This window comes from Mya arenaria, chromosome 13 (genome assembly GCF_026914265.1).
Source record: "Mya arenaria isolate MELC-2E11 chromosome 13, ASM2691426v1".
NCBI lineage: Eukaryota > Metazoa > Mollusca > Bivalvia > Myida > Myidae > Mya > Mya arenaria.
The window spans coordinates 33,188,067-33,211,473 of NC_069134.1; the positions used below are offsets into that span (position 1 = coordinate 33,188,067).

The 23,407-nt window shown below is 35.3% G+C and overlaps 2 protein-coding genes across 3 annotated transcripts; both read left to right on the forward strand.

The window, feature by feature from the left end:
* Positions 1-1,060: 1,060 nt before the first annotated feature.
* LOC128214425 (aggrecan core protein-like) lies at positions 1,061-5,922 on the forward strand. Its single transcript, XM_052920890.1, has 7 exons — positions 1,061-1,327; positions 1,706-1,778; positions 2,098-2,706; positions 2,999-3,087; positions 4,010-4,100; positions 5,229-5,439; positions 5,822-5,922. Exons 1-7 carry the CDS (start codon positions 1,088-1,090, stop codon positions 5,865-5,867), a joined length of 1,359 nt encoding a protein of 452 aa, XP_052776850.1. The 5' UTR covers positions 1,061-1,087; the 3' UTR covers positions 5,868-5,922.
* Positions 5,923-7,227: 1,305 nt separating this feature from the next.
* LOC128214426 (perlucin-like protein) lies at positions 7,228-23,407 on the forward strand. 2 transcript variants are annotated; one of them, XM_052920892.1, is made up of 8 exons: positions 7,228-7,295; positions 7,576-7,602; positions 7,846-7,962; positions 9,039-9,209; positions 9,630-9,712; positions 19,968-20,058; positions 21,292-21,505; positions 23,302-23,407. In XM_052920892.1, the coding sequence occupies exons 1-8, from the start codon at positions 7,250-7,252 to the stop codon at positions 23,327-23,329; spliced, it is 777 nt and encodes a 258-aa protein (XP_052776852.1). In that variant the 5' UTR covers positions 7,228-7,249; the 3' UTR covers positions 23,330-23,407. The 2 variants fall into 2 exon arrangements, with proteins under 2 accessions (XP_052776852.1, XP_052776851.1); XM_052920891.1 differs by lacking the exons at positions 19,968-20,058; positions 21,292-21,505; positions 23,302-23,407 and adding exons at positions 12,876-12,975; positions 13,232-13,445; positions 15,448-15,534.

A 23,407-nucleotide genomic window follows, 5' to 3' on the forward strand; every position in this document is an offset into this window, starting at 1 on the left:
AACTATAAGGGCCTAAATATCTGCAGATAACGTAGGTACAAATTCAGTGAATAGCAATACTGAATGGTTTGTGCCATCTCATATAAAATATGACCTGTATAAAAGGTCATTTTTTGTTAGAACAGCTATTGACCATTCATGTACTACAGAGCGATGATGATATGCATTAGATTTTGATTATTAGATTGTAGATTATTTTCCGTAGATATTTTTACAGCCACTACATGCAAAAGAAACCACGTAAAATAACTTAATCCATTTAATAAAACTATTTGTAGGATAAACATATTGCTACCGTTCATACATGTCGATGACGTTAATGTTGTTGTTTGGGTTTTTTTTGTTCCTGTTGGCTTAGCAGCACCATGGGATGGCAAAGATTATATTGTCTACAAAGCATTTCGGCAGAGAGGAATGGTTGAAATGCAGATATTTCATTTGTACCTTTTAAAACATTTAAACTATAACAATTGTACAATGCTTATGCTATCCAATGCAAAACAGTAAATAAATACAGGATTGCATTAATCATTTTAAAACTAGCTTTATTTAAATGTTGTTTTCATTCTCACATGACAGTTCATTTCAAGTTCAAGTTCAAAGTTTATTGTACAAAAGGCTCCGGCCCATACACAAACACAATCATAAGTATACTTATGTCTTATTAATTGATAAGGGCAATTCAAGTTCTTGACAACTCACCAGGCACTTTTCAAAATAATATGGTTGTCCCCAAAACATCAAAACACTGACGTATTTTAATAAAAATGAAAGCGACTTTAAGCTTTATTTATTATACAATGATGGTGAAGTAAACTAAATTGTGCTAAGCGGACAACAGTAAGTAGTAAAAGTTCACCGATATAAAATTAAACGAAAGCTATTCCTTAATGCCTTAAACTGTGTCAATTTTGTATGCTTGATAAGAAAAGCCTCACTATCATTATCTTAATTAACCAGCCTTTATTTGAAATAAATTCAATCTCGTTGTATATAAATAAGTTTGTGTCACTATTTAAATCATTTTAACGCGGATTTATATACAACATTTCACATTTATTAGTTGTTTACATGATTGGCAAATGTAATGATGAAATCACAACCATCTGTCTTTGTGAAACTATACATGCTAGCAGTTTCTATATTGTTGTGTGGGATGGTAAGATGTGACTATGCTTGCATATGTAACTACAACGTGGAATCAGCAGTGTATCTGCAAGAAAATAAAAACAGTAAGACCATTGGCTACCTCTACGAATTCGATTGCAAACCGTCGTATGGTCAGCTTCGTCATGGGATCTTTTTTCAAATTCAATTCGAAGGACAGGTAAGGATTGGAATATCATTTTCTTAGTTCAGTTCAAAATAAAAGAGATACGGTACTGATGGCAGTGAAAACAAATGAGAGAATGCAAAAGTAAACATAAATTACAAATTACAGACTAGTATTGCATTTTATTGTTGAAACTGATTTCTTACCAATCAGTTCATCCCCACGTTTCTTTATATACATTACATGATCGACAGCAACGCGTTAATGCTCCAAATATATTGTTTTATTTCCTCAAATACAGCTGTAAAATGACATGGAGAATTGAATAACAGAGATGGAGTTTTATTGATAAAAATATATCTATGATACTACGATACTTTGTGATATCAATGTTCTGTATATGATATAATATTCACGTTTGTTTGATGGCAGGTTGGATATGTGGAGGATAATAGTCAAATAATGATACAAACTTGCCCTGGAAGTGTCCCGACACAAGATCAAGGTTTGGCGTTCATAATTTTATTTCTTTATTGCTACTATAAAGCAATATATAAATATTAATATTTCTTATTCTTTACGACTTAGTTCCTACACAGAGTATAATAATGTACTTAAGGAAATCTATAACCTTCTGCCCTGTGTCCGTCATTATAAATTCAGATTTCTCTTACACCGATATGCAAATGTCTTTCATTTAATATTGATCTGTTCTCCGAATATCGTTATATGGTGCTTCGTTTGCCAGAAACATGTCTGAAATGGCATCTTTGATGATCAAATACGTATGAGTGTTTAATATAAGTGTTTCTTAATTACTTCAGTCTCTACGTCTGCACCTACTACAACGGATATAGCACCCAATATAACACAAATATCCACAACAACGTCTATACCTCGAACTACTTCAAAAGGAAAACCATTGACCGATTATATGTATTCGCTGTCCACAACTAGTTTTCTCAACACTACAATATATACGGTCATAAATAACACCGACATAACTACAAACAATCAAACAACATATATTCCGATAATTGTGCATACAACCACAACAAGTCAGAACGAATCATTTCCACCATCAACAATTCAGAACACATTTCCTCCATCAACAAATCAGACAACATCCGTTACACCATCAACAAGTCACAAAACAACATTAACACCATCAACAAATCAGACAACAGCATTTACACCAACAATTAGTCAGACATCACCCTTTCCAATCTCAATAAGTCCGAAAACATCCTTTACACCATCAACAAGTCAGGCCACTACACTGACATCATCAACTGTTCAGACAACAATATTTACACCTTCAATACCACCGACAACATCAATGACATCACCAACTACTACAACCACGTTAAAACCACTACCGACGACTTTAAAAACATCAACGACAACAACATTTGAAATGCTGACCACGACACGTAATGATATATGAGTGGTTTATATTGCAAATAAAAACTAGTAGCTGATTGTGCCTAAATATTTCGGATTAACTCAATAATGAGAATTAAATATACATTTTTTGTATCGTTTGAAATATTTGTCTGTGTTTGCGGTTTTTACAATGTATTCTTCCTTGGGCGGAATTTCGATTCATTAACATAAATGCACGATATGAAATATTCTTATGTATATTAAGTAGAGGTAAATGTTAAGATATGCCAAGTATTCATATTTGCTCATAGACACATAAACGCACTGATATATTTTCAGCATTACGGACGTGTAAGTCAGGTTGGGTGCATCACGGCGATTCCTGCTACTTGTTTTCACATGACACTGAAGATTGGTCAATGGCTCAAGTGAGTGTTAACACCGTATCATTTTATAATGAAGACGGGACCATGGCTTAGGAGCACGGTGGTATGGCGCGGGTGAGTGTTTACACCGTATTATTTTATAATGAAGACTGGACCATGGTTAAGAAGCACTTTGGGACGGCGCAGGTGAGTGTAAATTACTAGCCCTATGACAATGAGGACCAGTATGTGGCTCCGATGAGTGCTTATTCTTATCATATGCAAATGGGGACTGATTCGAGCTTCAGGTGAGTATAGAGACACGGTTTGTGACTCAGATGAGTGTTTCTACATTGACACAAGCCAATTGGAACTGGTCCGAGGCTCAGATGAGTATAAACGCCTTGTCACCTGACAATGAGGATTGGTCAATGTAGGCTCTGATGGAGTCATCACCTTGTCACATGACAATGAGGATTGGTCCATGGTGGCTCAGATGGGATTAACACCTTGTCATGTGACAATGAGGACTGGTCCATATAGGCTCTGATTGAGTTATCACCCTGTCACATGGCAATGATGACTGGTCCAAGTAGGCTCTGATAGAGTTATCACCTTGTCACATGACAATGAAGACTGAAACGTGCCTCAGCATTTTGACAAAGATTTTTGGAAATATCATTTTTTTTTATCAAATGAATCACGTAAAGACTGTACAATAGGGTACTGACAATTTAAATTGTTCACAAGTGGCCTTTTAAGACGGTTTTGCGACCATACAAACATAACTATACCGTTATATTTAATAAAATATCTAAGAGTTATAAAATGAACGCAGAAAATTATTTACTTTACATTATTCTAACACTTTTTTTCGCTGTGTGTTTATATAGTTCATTAAAGACGGTGTTTGTAACGTGCATCCGTTAAATAGCTCACCCTTTATTTCTTATCTAACAACATCAACTGTTCAATAATTTTTCAGTTGATTTGCCGCTTGCTCGGCGGAAATTTGGCTGAAGTAAGAACGCAGTCGGAGAAGTTATTCATCAGGCAAACAGCCAGTACAAGAAGAGGTACGAACTGTTATCTGATTTTCGTAGAATATGTGATATATAAAACATCTTAAATAGTATCATTTGTGAAAGGCAATGGGTTGAACCTCGAGAATCTAAGTAGTCTGACATCAAATATGAATATCAACATTTCCCGTCATGTTGTGTGGATGCAAAACTTGACGTTCATTTTACATTCGTTATGACCTCGTTTTTTATATCGGAAGTACGCTCTGATTTGATAATTGCGATGTCATCGGACCCACAATCGGTTACAATATTTTACACAAATGTATATTGTCGATAGCCTTTATTTTACAATAAAAACTCAGTTGTAGAAGATCCAACAAATTTTAACCATGATGTTTAAGTATTTAAAATGCAATTATAAATATTGATCTCATGTTTTCATGTAGTCATGCTATATGAACGTAGCAGGGCACATTTGCAAATTATTCAAAAGCGATTGGCGTTTCATGTATTGTTCTAGCTTTCCCTCGCACGTGCTTTTAAACAGCAAGAACACGATGAAATGCTTAAATAGTCTGATCTACATACCAGTGTGGTAAGCCCACGTAATTAGCGACGTACCCTAAGCTGACTTCTAACATTAGCTGATACTTAATTTGCTTACACCTTAGTTCACTTTCAAAATACAATTTTTAAACTTGGTTATTCATTTTAGTCAGTGTTTTATCATTTTGCTGTTGCTAATTGTAATGATGAACCCCCGAAGACTGAATGAAACGCTGTTGATGAGCATATTTAAGGGCTAGACTGCAAAAAATAAAATACAATGTACCTTGTAAGAGTAGCTCACAAAACATTACGACTTTGACACATTTGCCCCGTTTTGGGGATCAAACGGCTTCTCTGACGATAAAAAAATGATAGGCTATGTAAAGAAAACAGTTTTCCGACGTAACTAGTCACGCGAGTTAACCACACTGGATACTATTGATTACAATAGTGTCTGCAGACACAACCTACTTGTAAATTACCCTTGATATTTCATCTCTTATATTTATATTGTACTGCTGTGTATATCTACTTTTAAAACTAGCACATGTAGTTGTATGTCCATTAAATAAGATGACTCTATAAACTTGAAAAACACATGTTCAGTCCATGTTTTTGCACTTGTTACAGTTAAATTCTGGATTGGAGCCAATGATCTGTCAACTGAGGGCGAGTTTCGGTGGGCGGGGAGCGATCGAAGAGTGACGATAACAGACTGGCATTCTGGGCAGCCGGACAACTATGAGGGGGCGGAAGACTGCGTCCACACTGACGGCGAACGGACAGGGACATGGAACGATGAGGATTGCGATGAACGCATGCACTACATTTGTGAAGAAAGGTGGATATCGCAGAGAGTTTTAATTCAACCTTTATCCATATGTACGATGTAAGAATGTATCTCAAATCTCCAAAATACTATTTATAATTATTATTTACATTGTGTTTACAGTTGATTTGTTTTCTCTTTATACAAGTATACCAACTGATTTATACAGCGCAAACGCAAATGTTGATATCATTGTCTAATACTTTTGCTACTTACCACTGTCTTGGCCAACATCTATTCATATAAAGAAAGAATAGACACACTCACAAAGGTACTTTTAAGAGAATATGATTAACTTCAGACTAACGGGACATGAGTAACTGCTTTATCTATTAATATAGTTTATATATGAATTACGCATGTTGCTTTACCATATATTTCTCTCTCTTTCCAGATTATTAGAACCTCCCCACGGACCATCCTCTTCATTGATTGGATAAGAAACATTAGGCCAACGAAAACAACACTATTATACCTTCTTTGATAAGAACATACGAATAAAATATGAACAAAACCGTGTATATTATTATCACCATCTCCTAAAAAACTTCTCTTTCTTCCAAAAAAGCAGAACCACAATTTATACAATTGTTTTTATTTACTGTAAAGGTTGAATACATATCGAAAAACAATGGTTCTATAAGGGATACCGTGTTTAATTTGAAGTAAACAGAAAACACGGTATTTCTACCTTATGAGACAATTGCTGATCAATGTAAATATGTAAGGATCCACCAGTCATTTAATATTTGTGCGTTTTCTGCTATTAAATACACGGTTAGAATCTTGTTCTCAGTAATTAATATTTTCCATAAATGCATTATTTAGTAAGTAGTTAAAGGTTTATCACTCAAAATGTATGAATGCTATACATATTATTTTATATACGAGTACCACTTTAAGTTACATAAGGGTTGGATTTGTTGCGTGTTTCAATATGCATTAAGAGGTGTTTTCATTGGTTATTCTAGGGAGAACTAACTGGACACAGTAACTGTTTATTTATTAATTTAAAAATTCGGTTACACCTTCTTTAAATACAGTTGGAAAGCAACTTATACAACCAAACGGAATCCTTTAAGGCGTTGTCTCGCTCTGGCCTTTTGGAAATGTCGTGGAAAAAATCATGATATTTGATATAAAAAATCAAATTGTACAGTTCTTTATACAGTAAGTTCTCTAGGTGGTCAATTAATGATGCGCCGATGCAATAATAAATATCGCGTTTTTTTTCTCTAGACAGACTGATTAAAAGATGCGCAGAAGTAAATGTCAAATCTAGCATATTTGGTATAAATGCTAAAATAATAGTTTTCCTATAAAAGTACTACAAAATTGAAAAATAAAGATGCTAAAACTGTATGAAACAAAATCAATGTAGCGCTATTTTCTATTCGGCAATTACCAAGCCGAGGAGTGGGGTCGCGATCAAGTATGAAAACTCCAGATTTATAGAAGCTGTTCATTGACAACAATAAAATGTACGACCTCCTAGCGCACGATTTATAATGCAAAATAAGATAAGATATCGGGCCAGCGCTGGATAAGCTATATAGGCATTGCAGAGTTTTGACGCTAATTCTTGTATAAGACTTTGACGTCAAAACTAGACGAAAGTCTATAAGTTCAGTTACAAAAGGTAGTTTCCAACCTTCTTATCTTGTCAGTAAAGGCTGTTTGTATGTCAAGCGACAAAAGTACATAGCAGACATTTTAAACTAGTTTTCTAATTGAAGAACGCCTGACATAATTAAAGAGGTTGATATGAACTTGATACTGATAAGATAGCAATAAGAGAGCTAGGCGATCTTTGAGAAACATCATGCTGCTATTGTTTACAATTTTGGAACTCTTCGTCTATTCCAAAGGTTTGTTACTTTTAACGACTTTTACCAAATGTTTGCTAATGTGTTCGTTAAACTTTCAATTTACTTTCTTTGCGACGGAGCATATACATATACCGATAATGATGTATTCTTTTTTCGGTCGGAATAAAATGTTCACATATGATGTAACGAAATTTGTGTTTTCTTCAAATGAAACTACATTTAGTTTGTTCTTTACATTACATAACTTCAATGTAAACGAGCTCCCAATTGTCTTGTGATACAGTATTATCCTCTAGCAATAAATTCCTCTTCTTTGCAGCCTTCCTCATCGACGGTGCTTCTTCTGGTAAGCATAGTCTGTTTTTTTTTGGATTAGATTCATCTGTTATTGTGGTGAACAAGTATTATTAACAAATATATCAGAAAAATGCTCACAAATGCATACTTTTTCTGGACTAAAACATGGATACAATGGAGTTATGTAAACAGTATTGTTAAAAACACTGCATATTCGCAATGGACCGAAGCTTTTTAACTGATGTGAAAAGCTATGAAAACCAGATACAATATATAATATATTATCTTTAAGCAACATGCACCGATGCCAAACCAATATGCGACTTCATGAATGACACCTACCAGATATGTAGCGACTTCGATCTAGCTAGAGCCCATTGTCAGCTGTTCTGTAACCTCTGTGATGTCGGTAAGGGCTGCTATTTAAAGGATTGATGGCAAACATTCAAGATTGTGGCGTATCCGTTGTTTAGTGGTATACACTTGACTGTCAATCCAGGGATCGCAGGTTCGATTCCGCCGCACCACTTAAAATACTAATGGTCTTTCGGGGCGGATGTTAATTGGGGTCCTATGTGACAGTGCTATTCACTGGTTCATGTTAAACAATCAGAGTAGCACAAACCAGGGTAGCATTCTGTCTGTGCTCTGTGCTCCAAGAACCTAAAATGACTAACACACTTATCGGAGCTCTCACCAAATGGGCCTTCCCGACTGCGAGTATAAATAAGCTTACAAACCACCAATCCAAATGAAACCTACAGTTTATATCGTAAGGTATTGATTGAATAAGTTTAAGTGCAAAGGTTGACGTATAGAGTTGCCCCTGTCCGTGTGTATGTCACTCCATCTGTCAGAAAAAACGAGTATCGTTCAAAACAATAGTATTTGACATATATTCAATAAAACACTATAGCAATGATGTCCAACATTGGCCGTTGTGCATAGTAGTTGCAGCTAGACATTCCATTCATTCTTATATCATCACTTGACTTTGTTAAAGATGCACTCTTACTCCCAAAAAAGTAGTACCCCACTTGATAAAATTGTTTTGATTTACTGAAAAGGATGAATAAATATCGAAAACCATGGTTCTCATGAAGGATAACGTGTTTAATTTTAATGAAAGGTGCAGAAAACACGTTATTTCTACCTTATGAGATGATAGTTGATCACTGGAAATCTTTAAGGACTCACCAGTCATTTAATATTTGTGCGTTTTAAGCTATTAAATACACGGTTACAATCTTTTTATCAGTTATTAATATTGTCCACATACGCATTATTTAGTAAGTTGTTAAAGATTTTTCACTCAGAAATTATGTTAGTTATATTGATTTTAGTATCACTTTGAATTGATTAAAACACCATATGTCATGCGTAAACGAGCTAGACTCACTGAATTGTATTAAAAGTGTTTTTTTACACCTACAGTTATGCAACTTACTTGTTGCTTAAGAGTCCTTTGCAATATCAATCTTTCAGTTGACGGATCATGGTCAGAGTGGAGCGCATGGGCAGCATGTGACGTCACGTGTGGGACTGGAACTTCTTCACGCTTGAGACAGTGCAATAATCCTGCGCCTGTGCACGGTGGACACGACTGTGTAGGACAGACCTCAGAGATCAAATTATGCATAGACCAAAAATGCCCTGGTAGGTGTTTTTGTTAGGAAAAATCATGCATAACAATAACTTATTTAATAAAAGACATAATCGGTGATTACTTTGTTGTTAAAACAGGTGCCCATTGTGACCCTGCTCTTGAACAAAATCTGCAACTAAAACTTATTTGTGTTATAATGACACTTACTGACTGATCCATTAAAAACAGATCATAATATTCAATTGTGACATTTGAAACATAATCTGACACCATGGGTAAAATTCAACAGTATATTTTTTATGCAACCGAGTAATAAAGATTTAAAGCTGATCCGACCATGAAAACCTTATTTAAGAGAGAACATTTCTTATACCTAATATCTGGTCAATAAAATGCACATCTATTTAAGAAAGAATATTTTACATCTCACTGTTCAATTCAAAACTAACAAGATGCCTTTATAAACGTAGAAACGTGTTTACCGGGCTGGACCCAACATGGTCAGATCTGCTACCACTTGAGCACAGAGAAAGAAAATTGGCCTGGAGCTGAGGTAAGTTGTTATTCGACAACTGGTGTTAAATCGCTTTAAATTAGTTATGCTATCGAATGCATGGTCATGTGTATTAAAGGGGCTCAATAAAGGTTACACTTGAAAGATGCATTTAAATAAAATCAAATGCATATGTATGTTTTACTCATTTGACTTTCATGATAGAAAGGAACAAAACACAAATGTATGATCTATAGTATGAAAAATAATATAAATGCTATCTAACTATTCTCTTTTCATTATTTTGATTGACATGTAGTTTCCTGGTTTGCAATAACATGTCACAGTTCATGTGCCAAGGGTAGCAAAATAGATTAAATCGGAATCTCTTATTGTTGGTATTAACATGATCTCACTGGTTCAAAGCACAGGTCACACACCATTGATATGTGATGCCGTAAGTGAAAGTTGTGTGAAAGTCGAACAGATGTCGTATAAAGTGAACTAGTGGCTCGTTTATGTCCCCATCCAGAAGGTTTGTCGTCCTACGCGATGGCAGAGTAATTGCTACAAAGTAGGGCGAAAGGCAAATGACATCAAACTCGTTGCAAGATAGTGATAGCGGGCCTTTATTCAATTGTATTAGACAAACGCCCGATTTAATGTGGGAATAATAATATATATTATGCTTGACGAGTAATTGGCGACACAGCATGCCCGAGGGTTAGATATTTTGATCTGAACCAAATTCTCGACCTTGATTTTTTGTTGCATACCTTAAATTATTCATTTGTGTAAAAGTTGAAAAGGAAAACGTTTTTTTTTTTTTTTTTTTTTTTTTAAATTAATCAAAAAACGCGTGCGACGTTATTAACCGACGACATGACGAGTATTAGTTGTATGTCAATGTATGTTGTCGTCAAATGTATCCTCTAAAATAGGCGTTTGTTGGCGATCAAATCATTCCATTTTACATTTTATTAGAAGAAGCATTTCATAATTGTATATTTTATTGGATTATGAAGTGGCGTGTTGTTCCGCATGACTCATCTTGGATGGATGCAAGATGGAGTTTTCCAGCACACCTGAAATGCCTATCCGTTGTTTTAGAATGACTTTTAAGACCTTGAGAGCTTTAACAAAACTGTGATTTGTTTATGTGTTATGGAGTACAGAAATTGTTTTTGATTATCTGAAAGTTTAACAAAAAGATAGATTCAGGATTCATAGTATTTATTAAAGTAACTTCACGTTACATGATATCATAAGTTAAACATTCATAATAATCAACGTGAATTGTTGTTTTTTTAAATAGAACGAAAAAAAATGCTTTGCAGGCAAAACTTGACCTGGAGACCATTTGTAGTCCTAGCTGAAGTGCGCTACCGGTTAGATTAATGGCTGACCCTGCTCTGCAGATGACAGGGATTATTGGCTCGGATAGAAACTTTAGTCCGCGCTGAAATGCGCTACCGGTCACCTTAATGTCTGCCCCCTGTTATGCAGGTGACATTGAGACTTGGCTTAGAGAACAATTCACGGTGCAGTACACTACTGGTAACCTTAATGTCTACCCTGCTATACATACCACATTGGACCTTGGATTGGAGACCAATTCTTGTCCACGGTGCAGTACTCTACCGGTCACCTTAAAGTCGGTCCTGCTATGCAGGCGACATGTAGACTTTGCTCGGAATGCATTTCAGTCCAGAGCGCAGAACACTTTCGGTCACCATAATATCTGCCTCCTGCTATGCAGGCGACATGTAGACTTCGCTCGGAATGCATTTCACTCCAGAGCGCAGAACACTTCCGGTCACCATAATATCTGCCTCCTGCTATGCAGACGACATGGAGACTTGGCTCGGAGACCAATTCTAGTCCGCTGTACATTACAGGTTGTATGGAAACTTGGCTCGGAGAGCAATTCTCGACCGCGGTGCATTACAGGTCACCTGGAAACTTGGCTTTGAGAGCAATTAAAGTCCGGCGTGCATTACACTTCAGATGGAAACGTGATTTGGAGAGCAATTATAGTCCACGATGCATTACACTTCAATAGAAACTTGGCTTGGAGAGCAATTTTTGTCCGCGGTACATTACAGGTCGTATGGAAACTTGGCTTTGGGAGCAATTCTAGTCCGCGGTGTATTGCAGGTCACATGGAAACTTTGCTTGGAGAGCAATATTTAGCCGCCCTAGTTTATATTAATAATACAATGAGCAACTACTTAGTGTATGGGAACACAACTTCATAATCATGGATAGAGATTGAATTAATTAAAAGAGTATATTCGGCCTTGCACGCTTTGCAATTACTCCATTAAGAATATACAGTATCCAGTATGTTAAAACTTTATCATGTCAACTAAAAGTGAGTTGTAGATACTACACATAGGTATTCACTATGTATTGCTTGAGATCCGCAAATTTGAGCGTTACGCAAATACGTTAATTTTCGTAACTATGCCACCTTCGTTTAAGGTTTGCAAACGTCGGCCGGTCGATTTGTCGGAAAGCCTTTTTATTTGTAACTGCCGCCATCAGCGATTTGGTGTTTTCTATTGCCAATTAGATCCTATATCTATGGGCCAAATTATGCTCACAAGAACTTCACGCTTATAAAAAATCTTTGAAGAGTTTAAACTTACTGCTTGAAACCGCGTAACAAATCGACAGTCGTTAATGTGTAAAATGGCAGTGCGGTCCTGCTGTTTTTCACTGATTGACAAGCAAATGAACGTGTATTTGGACACGAAAGTAATGTTCACGCAATAATTTGATAATCATTTCATTGGTCCAAAAGGCTATAGCGGCAGGTTATTATTGACCTTATTCTGACGCCTATTTTTTCATGGACAAATGCCCGAAGGCATATGTAATTCCCATCTTTCCTTGAAAGAAATGTCCGAAAAATAACTCGTAAATGTCTTAACCATAGATAATGTTACTTCGATGGGTTGTTGCTCGCGACAAGTACATGTCAGCCATTGATTTTGTAGTCAGTTGGTCAAAGGTCAATATCACATACAATGTGATAAAAGTTTTACCGCTCAATACAGTATGCTTTGATGGTATATCTTGGAACATCTTTCTAAAGGTCTATAGATCTATAAGTTCCCTTTGATCAGAGTTTAGGCTACAGCAGTTGAAAAGGTCAAAGTACTTTTTGTCAAGGTCAATGCTTTTCGTCTTAAAACATTTCTTGTTGCTATATTAACAGCTGATATGTAGAATGTTTGGTGGAAACCTGGCAGAGGCCAGGACGGCCGATGAACGGGATTACATAACCAACCAGATAATTCATTCAAGACATCATTCAAGTAAGCTATTGTTCGAGTCGGATGCATGTTTGTCCAAAAGTAAACTATATGATGCCATTAATTCCTTCAATTTTAATACTACTTCGTATTAACGTTAAATTTACGTTTAGAAATGCGTTTACTGTCCAAATGGAAAATACAAGCCCTCTGATGCATATCGCGTTGCACGTCAAGTTTCGTTGTCAACCGGACATGATATTTATAATATTTTCTCAAGAAATATAGTTAAGTGCTGAAAATATTCTCATTGTTAAAGGCAAATTCTGGATTGGTTTAAATGATCTGAGTCTGGAGAACGAGTGGCGATGGGTAGGAAGCGGCCAACAGGCGACGGTGACCTTCTGGGATCCAGGGCAACCAGACAATGACGATGGTAACGAAAACTGCGTGCACACTGACGGAACATCTCAGGGCAAATGGAACGATGAAGAATGCTCTGATAAGTTCAATTACTACATATGCGAGAAAAGGTATTAAACTTTTTGATTTGTATCTATTTCATAAAAAGGTTAAAATCGTGATTGAATGTGTAATATTTTATTCTCGTTTGTTAAGCGATAAAGATACATGTACACTAATTATTCGGTTGGGCACTCAGTGTTGATATATTTTACGGTGAAAAACCTGGTATTGCTTCCGTCTGAAAGCTTAAACATGCACTATTACTCCCAAATAAGATTAACCATAATTAATAATAGTGTTTAAATATTCCAAAAACGATGAAGAAAAATCGAAACAATGATTCTTATGAAGGATACCGAGTTTGATTGAAATAAATAAGCATAAAATACGGTATTTCTACCTTATGAGACTATAGTAGACATCATTAACTTTTTTAGCATTCACCAATCATTTAATATTTTTGCGCTGTCTGCTATTAAATACACGGCTACAACCTTGCTTTCAGTTATTAAAATTGTCCATACATTATTTAGTTAGTAGTTAAAGTCAAAACTGATATTGGTTATACATGTGTATGTTATGATTTTCAATAAGAGTGTCACTTTGAGTATCGTCATTTATAGGTTCACAGTACATTGTATTAGATTATATTTCATTAGAAGTTTGGATAAGTAAATAAAAATCATCATGTTGGTCCTAAATAAACTGCTGAACTACTATCAAAACATGTTCTTAAGTTATTTTCTCGGGTGTAATGTCAGAATATTACGATAGCATAGAGGTTGCATATGTGTTATTTCTATTTATCAAACCTCACTGTTGTCTACAAAGTTAAAATGCCACTACCCGAAAAAGAGATATTATGACTTTCAGAAACATTTTCAACTTTTTTGACGCATCGGATGACATTCTGCTCTCGGGTTGACAATATCAACGTCACACGTGCTGCCAAAGTATATAAATATTAATATACTCTCGATAAACGATTCCGTCTGTCGATAAAGCGACTTCCGTCTCTCAATGAAACGACTTCCGTCTCTCGATAAAGCGACTTACGTCTGCCGATAAAACGACTTACGTCTCTCAATAAAACGAATTACGTCTCTCGATGAAACGACTTCCGTCTCTCAATAAAACGCCTTCCGTCTCTCGATAAAACAACTCCCGTCTCTCAATAAAACGAATTCCGTCTCTCGAAACACCGACTTCCGTCTCTCAATAGAACGACTTACGTCTCTCAATAAAACGACTAACGTCTCTCAATAGAACGACTTATGTCTCTCAATAAAACGACTAACGTCTCTCAATAGAACGACTAACGTCTCTCAATAAAACGACTTACGTGTCTCAACGACGTATGTCTCTCGATAAAACGACTTACGTGTCTCAACGACTAACGTCTCTCAATAGAACGACTTACGTCTCTCAATAAAACGACTAACGTCTCTCAATAGAACGACTTACGTCTCTCAATAAAACGCCTTACGTCTCTCGATGAAACGACTTCCGTCTCTCAATAAAACGCCTTCCGTCTCTCGATAAAACAACTCCCGTCTCTCAATAAAACGAATTCCGTCTCTCGAAACACCGACTTCCGTCTCTCAATAAAACGACTTACGTCTCTCAATAAAGCGACTTACGTCTCTCAATAAAACGACTAACGTCTCTCGATAAAACGACTTACGTCTCTCGATAAAACGACTTACGTCTCTCAATAAAACGACTTACGTGTCTCGATAAAACGACTTACGTCTCTCGATAAAACGACTTACGTCTCTCGATAAAACGACTTACGTGTCTCGATAAAACGACTTACGTCTCTCGATAAAATGACTTACGTGTCTCGATAAAACGACTTACGTCTCTCGATAAAACGACTTACGTCTCTCAATAAAACGACTTACGTCTCTCGATAAAACGACTTACGTCTCTCAATAAAACGACTTACGTCTATCGTTACCTCTATGACACCGTAGAATACAGGTTTTGTTTGAGTATGTTATTTCATAATGATGCCCGACATCTTTAGTAGACAACTTTTTTAATTTTTTGTTTACTTTTAATTTTCAGGTTGGACGAGATAAATCAGCTCTTTGGATGAAAGCAATATTGTACTCTTCTAAAAAGATAAATGAACGAATAAATATTTCAAAACAACTTTACTCATTGTTAAAGCAGAACGAATAGAGACGCAAAGAAAAGATATAACGTTTTAATTATATTATGACAACTCCAATATTCAACAGTTTAATGATAATCATGTTTCGAGGCACATGGTTCACTGCCTAACACAAACGAATGAGAACAATCAAAGTCACATTACAAGAAAGACAGAGAACATGTGCATTTAAATATCTTTATTAATAAATATTACGTTTACCGACAGTCAGCGGAACAGGGAGTTTTACTTGGGTTCTTAACCTCACACTTTCCCTACCATCAAATGTGTAACGATTAAATAAAGAAATCACAAACAACAAACAAGTAAGATAAAAATAAAAGCAATACTAAATATCAATGTTACAATCTGATTTTTGATATATATTTGGGTACCGCCTTGTGATATTTTGCCTAATGACGTGAGTATAAGTTCCTGATCGAAAACAAGAAAAAACTCCTTCAAACCTTATACAATATTTACAGTTGTGGTTTCTTTCGCTTCGCTAATTTGTAGTTCAGAAATATATGGGCGATTTTTGTGTTTTTGCTCGTCAAAGAATATACAAATAAACTAAAGGTCGAGTATAAACGCCACTACTTAAGATACGATAACATAAATATCGACTACGTTATGAGATACGTCGAAACACCGGAAATACTGTTTACCCTTAACTTACTCGTAACTACTTTCAAGTAGTATGGAAGTAGAGGTGAGATGTGACCACGACTTTCTATCTCGTTCCAACGACTCGGACGTGGCAATGAGGTGGTGGAACACTTAGTGTTTTCGAGGCATTGGCCCTGTATTTAAAAAGTGTATTGTTACAGCTACCGGTAGACGCGTTCTTTTAATCCGTAGGTCGGTCTGTCTTCTTGCACAGAAGGCATCAGACACTGACATTTTTGCTTTCGTACTCAATAGGTCAAAGGTAAAAACCGATGTCATTTTTAAATGCATTGTCCGTTCGATGTAACTATGTTGATTATGTAAAAGGATCTGCATTTTGATCATGCAAAAGGGCATAAATGTTGATTCTGGAAAACGGTTTGAATGTTGATCATGTAAAAGGGCACGAATGTTGATTCTGGAAAACCGTTTGATTGTTGATCATGTAAAAAAGAATGAATGTTGATTCTGGAAAACAGTTTGAGTGTTGATCATGTAAAAGGGAATGAATGTTGATTCTGGAAAACGGTTTGAGTGTTGATCATGTAAAAGGGAATGAATGTTGATTCTGGAAAACAGTTTGAGTGTTGATCATGTAAAAGGGAATGAATGTTGTTTCTGGAAAACGGTTTGAGTGTTGATCATGTAAAAGGGCATAAATGTTGATTCTGGAAAACGGTTTGAATGTTGATCATGTAAAAGGGAATGAATGTTGATTCTGGAAAACAGTTTGAGTGTTGATCATGTAAAAGGGAATGAATGTTGATTCTGGAAAACGGTTTGAGTGTTGATCATGTAAAAGGGAATGAATGTTGATTCTGGAAAACGGTTTGAATGTTGATCATGTAAAAGGGCATGAATGTTGATTCTGGAAAACTGGTTTGAGTGTTGATCATGTAAAAGGGAACGAATGTTGATTCTGGAAAACAGTTTGAGTGTTGATCATGTAAAAGGGCATGAATGTTGATTCTGGAAAACAGTTTGATTGTTGATCATGTAAAAAGGAATGAATGTTGATTCTGGAAAACGGTTTGAGTGTTGATCATGTAAAAGGGAATGAATGTTGATTCTGGAAAACGGTTTGAATGTTGATCATGTAAAAGGGAATGAATGTTGATTCTGGAAAACAGTTTGAGTGTTGATCATGTAAAAGGGAATGAATGTTGTTTCTGGAAAACGGTTTGGGTGTTGATCATGTAAAAGGGCATGAATGTTGATTCTGGAAAACGGTTTGAGGGTTGATCATGTAAAAGGGAATGAATGTTGATTCTGGAAAACAGTTTGAATGTTGATCATGTAAAAGGGAATGAATGTTGATTCTGGAAAACGGTTTGAGTGTTGATCATGTAAAAGGGAATGAATGTTGTTTCTGGAAAACGGTTTGAGTGTTGATCATGTAAAAGGGAATGAATGTTGATTCTGGAAAACGGTTTGAGTGTTGATCATGTAAAAGGGCATGAATGTTGATTCTGGAAAACGGTTTGGGTGTTGATCATGTAAAAGGGAATGAATGTTGATTCTGGAAAACTGTTTGAGTGCTGATCATGTAAAAGGGAATGAATGTTGATTCTGGAAAACTGGTTTGAATGTTGATCATGTAAAAGGGTATGAATGTTGATTCTGGAAAACGGTTTGAATGTTGATCTTGTAAAAGGGAATGAATGTTGATTCTGGAAAACAGTTTGACTGTTGATCATGTTAAAGGGAATGAATGTTGATTTTGGAAAACGGTTTGAGTGCTGATCATGTAAAAGGGAATGAATGTTGATTCTGGAAAACGGTTTGAGTGTTGATCATGTAAAAGGGAATGAATGTTGATTCTGGAAAACGGTTTGAATGTTGATCATGTAAAAGGGAATGGATGTTGATTCTGGAAAACGGTTTGAATGTTGATCATGTAAAATGGCATGAATGTTGATTCTGGAAAACAGTTTGAGTGTTGATCATGTAAAAGGGAATGAATGTTGATTCTGGAAAACAGTTTTAATGTTGATCATGTAAAAGGGTAAGAATGTTGATTTTGGAAAACTGGTTTGAATGTTGATCATGTAAAAGGGAATGAATGTTGATTCTGGAAAACGGTTTGAATGTTGATCATGTAAAAGGGAATGAATGTTGATTCTGGAAACATTTGAGTGTTGATCGTGTAAAAGGGAATGAATGTTGATTCTGGAAACAGTTTGAATGTTGATCATGGTCAAGGGTATGAATGTTGAAAATGACAACCGGTTTGAATGTTGATCATGTACAAGGGTAAGAATGTTGATTTTGGAAAACTGGTTTGAATGTTGATCATGTAAAAGGGAATGAATGTTGATTCTGGAAAACGGTTTGAATGTTGATCATGTAAAAGGGCATGAATGTTGATTCTGGAAAACTGGTTTGAGTGTTGATCATGTAAAAGGGAACGAATGTTGATTCTGGAAAACAGTTTGAGTGTTGATCATGTAAAAGGGCATGAATGTTGATTCTGGAAAACAGTTTGATTGTTGATCATGTAAAAAGGAATGAATGTTGATTCTGGAAAACGGTTTGAGTGTTGATCATGTAAAAGGGAATGAATGTTGATTCTGGAAAACGGTTTGAATGTTGATCATGTAAAAGGGAATGAATGTTGATTCTGGAAACATTTGAGTGTTGATCGTGTAAAAGGGAATGAATGTTGATTCTGAAAACCGGTTTGAATGTTGATCATGGTCAAGGGTATGAATGTTGATTCTGAAAACCGGTTTGAATGTTGATCATGGACAAGGGTATGAATGTTGAATCTGAAAACAGTTTGATTGTTGATCATGTACAAGGGTATGAATGTTGATAATGACATCCGGTTTGAATGTTGATCATGTACAAGGGTAAGAATGTTGATTCTGAAAACCGGTTTGAATGTTGATCATGGACAAGGGTATGAATGTTGATTCTGAAAACCGGTTTGAATGTTGATCATGGTCAAGGGTATGAATGTTGATTCTGAAAACTGGTTTGAATGTTGATCATGGTCAAGGGTATGAATGTTGATTCTGGAAACAGTTTGAATGTTGATCATGGACAAGGGTATGAATGTTGAAAATGACAACCGGTTTGAATGTTGATCATGTACAAGGGTAAGAATGTTGATTCTGGAAAACTGGTTTGAATGTTGATCATGTAAAAGGGAATGAATGTTGATTCTGGAAAACGGTTTGAATGTTGATCATGTAAAAGGGAATGAATGTTGATTTTTGAAACATTTGAGTGTTGATCGTGTAAAAGGGAATGAATGTTGATTCTGAAAACCGGTTTGAATGTTGATCATGGTCAAGGGTATGAATGTTGATTCTGAAAACTGGTTTGATTGTTGATCATGTACAAGGGTATGAATGTTGATAATGACATCCGGTTTGAATGTTGATCATGTACAAGGGTAAGAATGTTGATTCGGAAAACCGGTTTGAATGTTGATCATGGACAAGGGTATGAATGTTGATTCTGAAAACCGGTTTGAATGTTGATCATGGACATGGGCATGAATGATGATTCTGGGAACCAGTTAAAATGTTGATCATGGACAAGGGTATGAATGTCGATCATTGAAAAGGGGATTAATGTTAATCATGAAACAGTGTACATAGGTTGCCCATACATTGTTTTGGATCAAGAAGTTAAATGTCGTTTAAAATCAAACTGAATACATTTCTCCTTGAAACCCCTCAGTGCATTTTAGTAAATGTTCCCTACAGAGCGATACTGCCATTTTTTGTACAAAACCATTTTGTTATGTTGGCAGTCGATCTGCAGAATGTTTGGAGGGACGTTGGCAGAGGCGAGGACGACCGCTGAACGTGATTACATAACCAGCGTCGTCAAACATCATTCAAGTAAGCGACAATTTTAGCAGGAAGAAGATCACCAGAAGACTATATTTAAAATACTCTTATGAATGACATGTTAATTCTTATAAATATATTGTCGTGCTTTAAACAAACTATGAATCTTAATATAGATTATAATGTAAGAGTTAATTATGCGTTTATGTTCCAAGTAGGGAAACCGGCAAGTGACATAAAAAAATTAGCGGATTTGCCCATCCGGACCGCAAAGAAATAATGTTCTTTGCTGGCCCAGTTATGCACTGGTTGGTTACCTCAAGAATAGAAACGGGACGGTATCTAGGTGAACATGTGCATACAAGAAGTTGAGAACGAGTGTCATTATGTTGTTAAGTGCCCATTGAATACTAACACTAGACTTTCGTGTTTTGGAATGTGAGCATTTGTGTAGTATACAAAATACCCCTTCAATTCCGAGCATTGCTGTAACAAAGAGAGTATAACAAATTATTATCAAATGTACATACAGACCAATTATCGGACACAGTAGCTCAAATACAAATCAATACAAAGGACATTTACCCATAGACAGCTTACCAAGACGTCGGAGTATGAACGCCAATGCAAGTTTGCAAACTCTAAGGTATATATTAATGGATAATGATAAAGGATATATGTTCTTCCATATTACATGCAATGCTACTGGGTATGTTTCGACCATTTACTAACTTCACTGCGATAGCAGTGCATGAATAAGGGAGAAAACCGCACTGAATTAATTATGTATTGTATATCTGAATTCTCTCCCCTGTAATATCTTATTTATATAATTAACTTTGTTCCAATGAGATCAAACCCAGAACTGCAAGGAGTTTTGCATTTTATAGGAGTTCTCCCTTTTGATACGTGTGTTTTACTGCTAATATACGCAATCTATTACATACTCTTACATGAACTTAATTTTTAAAGCAAACGTTAGTCCAGGTATGTTTCACAGACTGATTTTCATTGAAATCTGGTACATTCGAGACTAATGTTGAACTCCACATGAAATCAGTTGTTTTTTGTATTTAAAGCATTTATACTTGTTGCATTATGCTTTTTGCCATTAAATTTTGTATTTAACATTTATATGCTATGTAAGGTGACTGATAGAGTCAAGGGTGTTATCATCATTTATATTTGCGTTGTGAAAATTTGTGTTATGCACACGTCACTATAATAAACCACTTTCTTACTTACTTACTAACTGACATATAGTCACTATGTTAATTGTTTCAGGGAAGTATTGGATTGGTCTCAATGATCTAAGTCTCGAGGATGAGTGGCGGTGGATCGGGAGCGGAAAATTGGCGGTGGCCACTCTCTGGTATCCAGGACAACCAGATAATGACAAAAATAACGAAAACTGCGTCTATACGGACGGGTCACATGACGGGAAATGGATAGATGAACAGTGTCCTGACCATTTTAATTATTATATCTGCGAAAAAAGGTATTTGTTTCACTAAGTTAGGTTGATGTTTATAGAATAGTAAATGTTTTATATATTTAAATTTATACTTTATTGATAAATGATGGCAAGTGTGAGGTTTAATCCCCCAGTAGAGTTTCAGTGAACTCTTCTTTCACTTACCGTTCAAATGCGATAATCCCATCCTTTTACCGTAAAGCAATTTGGATGAAGGTATGTTTTGTTTGCTGTGCTTGCGTATGTGGTGTTAGTTTGTGTATGTGATGTAAATATGCTTGTGTCTATAGTTTAAGCCCTTGTTTTGTTTCCCTAAACAGGGATTATTTTTGAGTTTTCGACTGCGGGCTTGTCTCTATATTTTTCATTATATTATTGTAATAAAGCCATGATTGCGTGGTTTTTAGAGTGTGGTTTGGTTGTGGTAAATGCTTGTATACCACTTTCGTACAGAAAATATTGCAAGCATAATTGTTTACTTATTCGAAAAAAAAACACATAGGTGAAAGATTAGTTTCAATATTATATAGTTTTGGTGTTTCCTCACAAGAAAAAAACCCACGTGTAGAAGACACATTCTAATAAAAAGCCCGTTTTTGTTGCATTTCAGGTTAAATGAAAACAAAGTCAATTATTTGGGTGACAGTATTACCACATGTTTGTAAATAAACATATTGAACACTCAATGTATAACCCACGCCGGTAAAGTCAAGAAAAAAGTAGAAAATGGCGAGATAGTCCTCAAAGCAATCGGGATTTTAAAAAAAACGTGGTGGATATGTTGACCTATTAACGATACATTGATAATATCACGTGATAATGTTAATCAACCAATCACGCAACGCCACAGTTAATCAACCAATCACGCAACACCACAGTCGTAACTCTTCAAAGACGATATTTTAGCAAATATCAATATTTGCTGAAAAATTCCAGTTTTTGTTATTTTTGTTTTAACACTCCTTATGATTTGTCACACTTTATTTCATAATTTAAAAAGTGCATTTTACAAACCATTAGCGAGTTAGTTTGACATAGAAAATATAAATACTTGTTCAAAGTTCTAGTTTAAGGAATGTTTGGCATGATAATTCCCTCATGTGCATCTCCTGCTAATTGCATTGGTGTCACAGTAGGGGCATTTTCCAGTGTATTTGTTAATTGGCCCAGTGCCATTTATGGTCCATTTCTAAAATAAAACCTCCAAAACTGCACAGCAGGATACCGTCAGATCGGAGATCTGATAGTAGAGCACAAGACAATTACATTAAGATCAATACACAGAGGTTGTGTACTATACACCGATTTTTTTTATTTATTGATTATTTTATTTATTTACTTATTTACTTAATTTTATTTATTTATTTATTTATTTATTTATTTATTTATTTATTTATTTATTTATTTATTTATTTATTTATTTATTTATTTTTATTTATTTTTATTTATTTTTTTTTTTTTTTTTTTGGGGGGGGGGCACTTGATAAAGACTTTAACTTGACCTTGAAGCATAGCCGTCCATCATAAGGATGCTAAGATGTGTTAGTATACTTTAGATATTGATAACGAGATTACTTTTTTGCTTTTATAGTGACTGAACATTATTTTATCTATCTACGTAATTCGTTTTTAAGTAATACCATAATAAATCCATCATAGAAACAACACGTTTCTTGAAACTGATATACTATCAAAAATGTTCTTAAGATAATTTACTAGTCGGGTATTATCAAAATATACGTTTTGTTTGATTATGTTATTTCGTAATGATACCATACATCTTTAGTAGACAATTTCAAATTAATTTACGTTCTTTTCAGGTTGGACGAGATAAATCAGTTCAGTTGATGACAGCAGTATCTCACTTTTGTAAAAAGACAAAATAAAATAATCTTATTCACAGCCACTTTATCTTTATTAAAGCAG

Bases quoted from the DNA above. Each gene is read 5' to 3' on its own strand.
- LOC128214425 (XM_052920890.1), top strand. From the start codon at position 1,088: ATGATGAAATCACAACCATCTGTCTTTGTGAAACTATACATGCTAGCA. The intron at 1,779-2,097 runs GTTTGGCGTTCA...TAATTACTTCAG, and splicing joins TGTCCCGACACAAGATCAAG to TCTCTACGTCTGCACCTACT. The intron at 5,440-5,821 runs GTGGATATCGCA...CTCTCTTTCCAG, and splicing joins CACTACATTTGTGAAGAAAG to ATTATTAGAACCTCCCCACG.
- LOC128214426 (XM_052920891.1), top strand. From the start codon at position 7,250: ATGCTGCTATTGTTTACAATTTTGGAACTCTTCGTCTATTCCAAAG. The intron at 12,976-13,231 runs GTAAGCTATTGT...TCATTGTTAAAG, and splicing joins TCATTCAAGACATCATTCAA to GCAAATTCTGGATTGGTTTA. The intron at 13,446-15,447 runs GTATTAAACTTT...TTTAATTTTCAG, and splicing joins TACTACATATGCGAGAAAAG to GTTGGACGAGATAAATCAGC.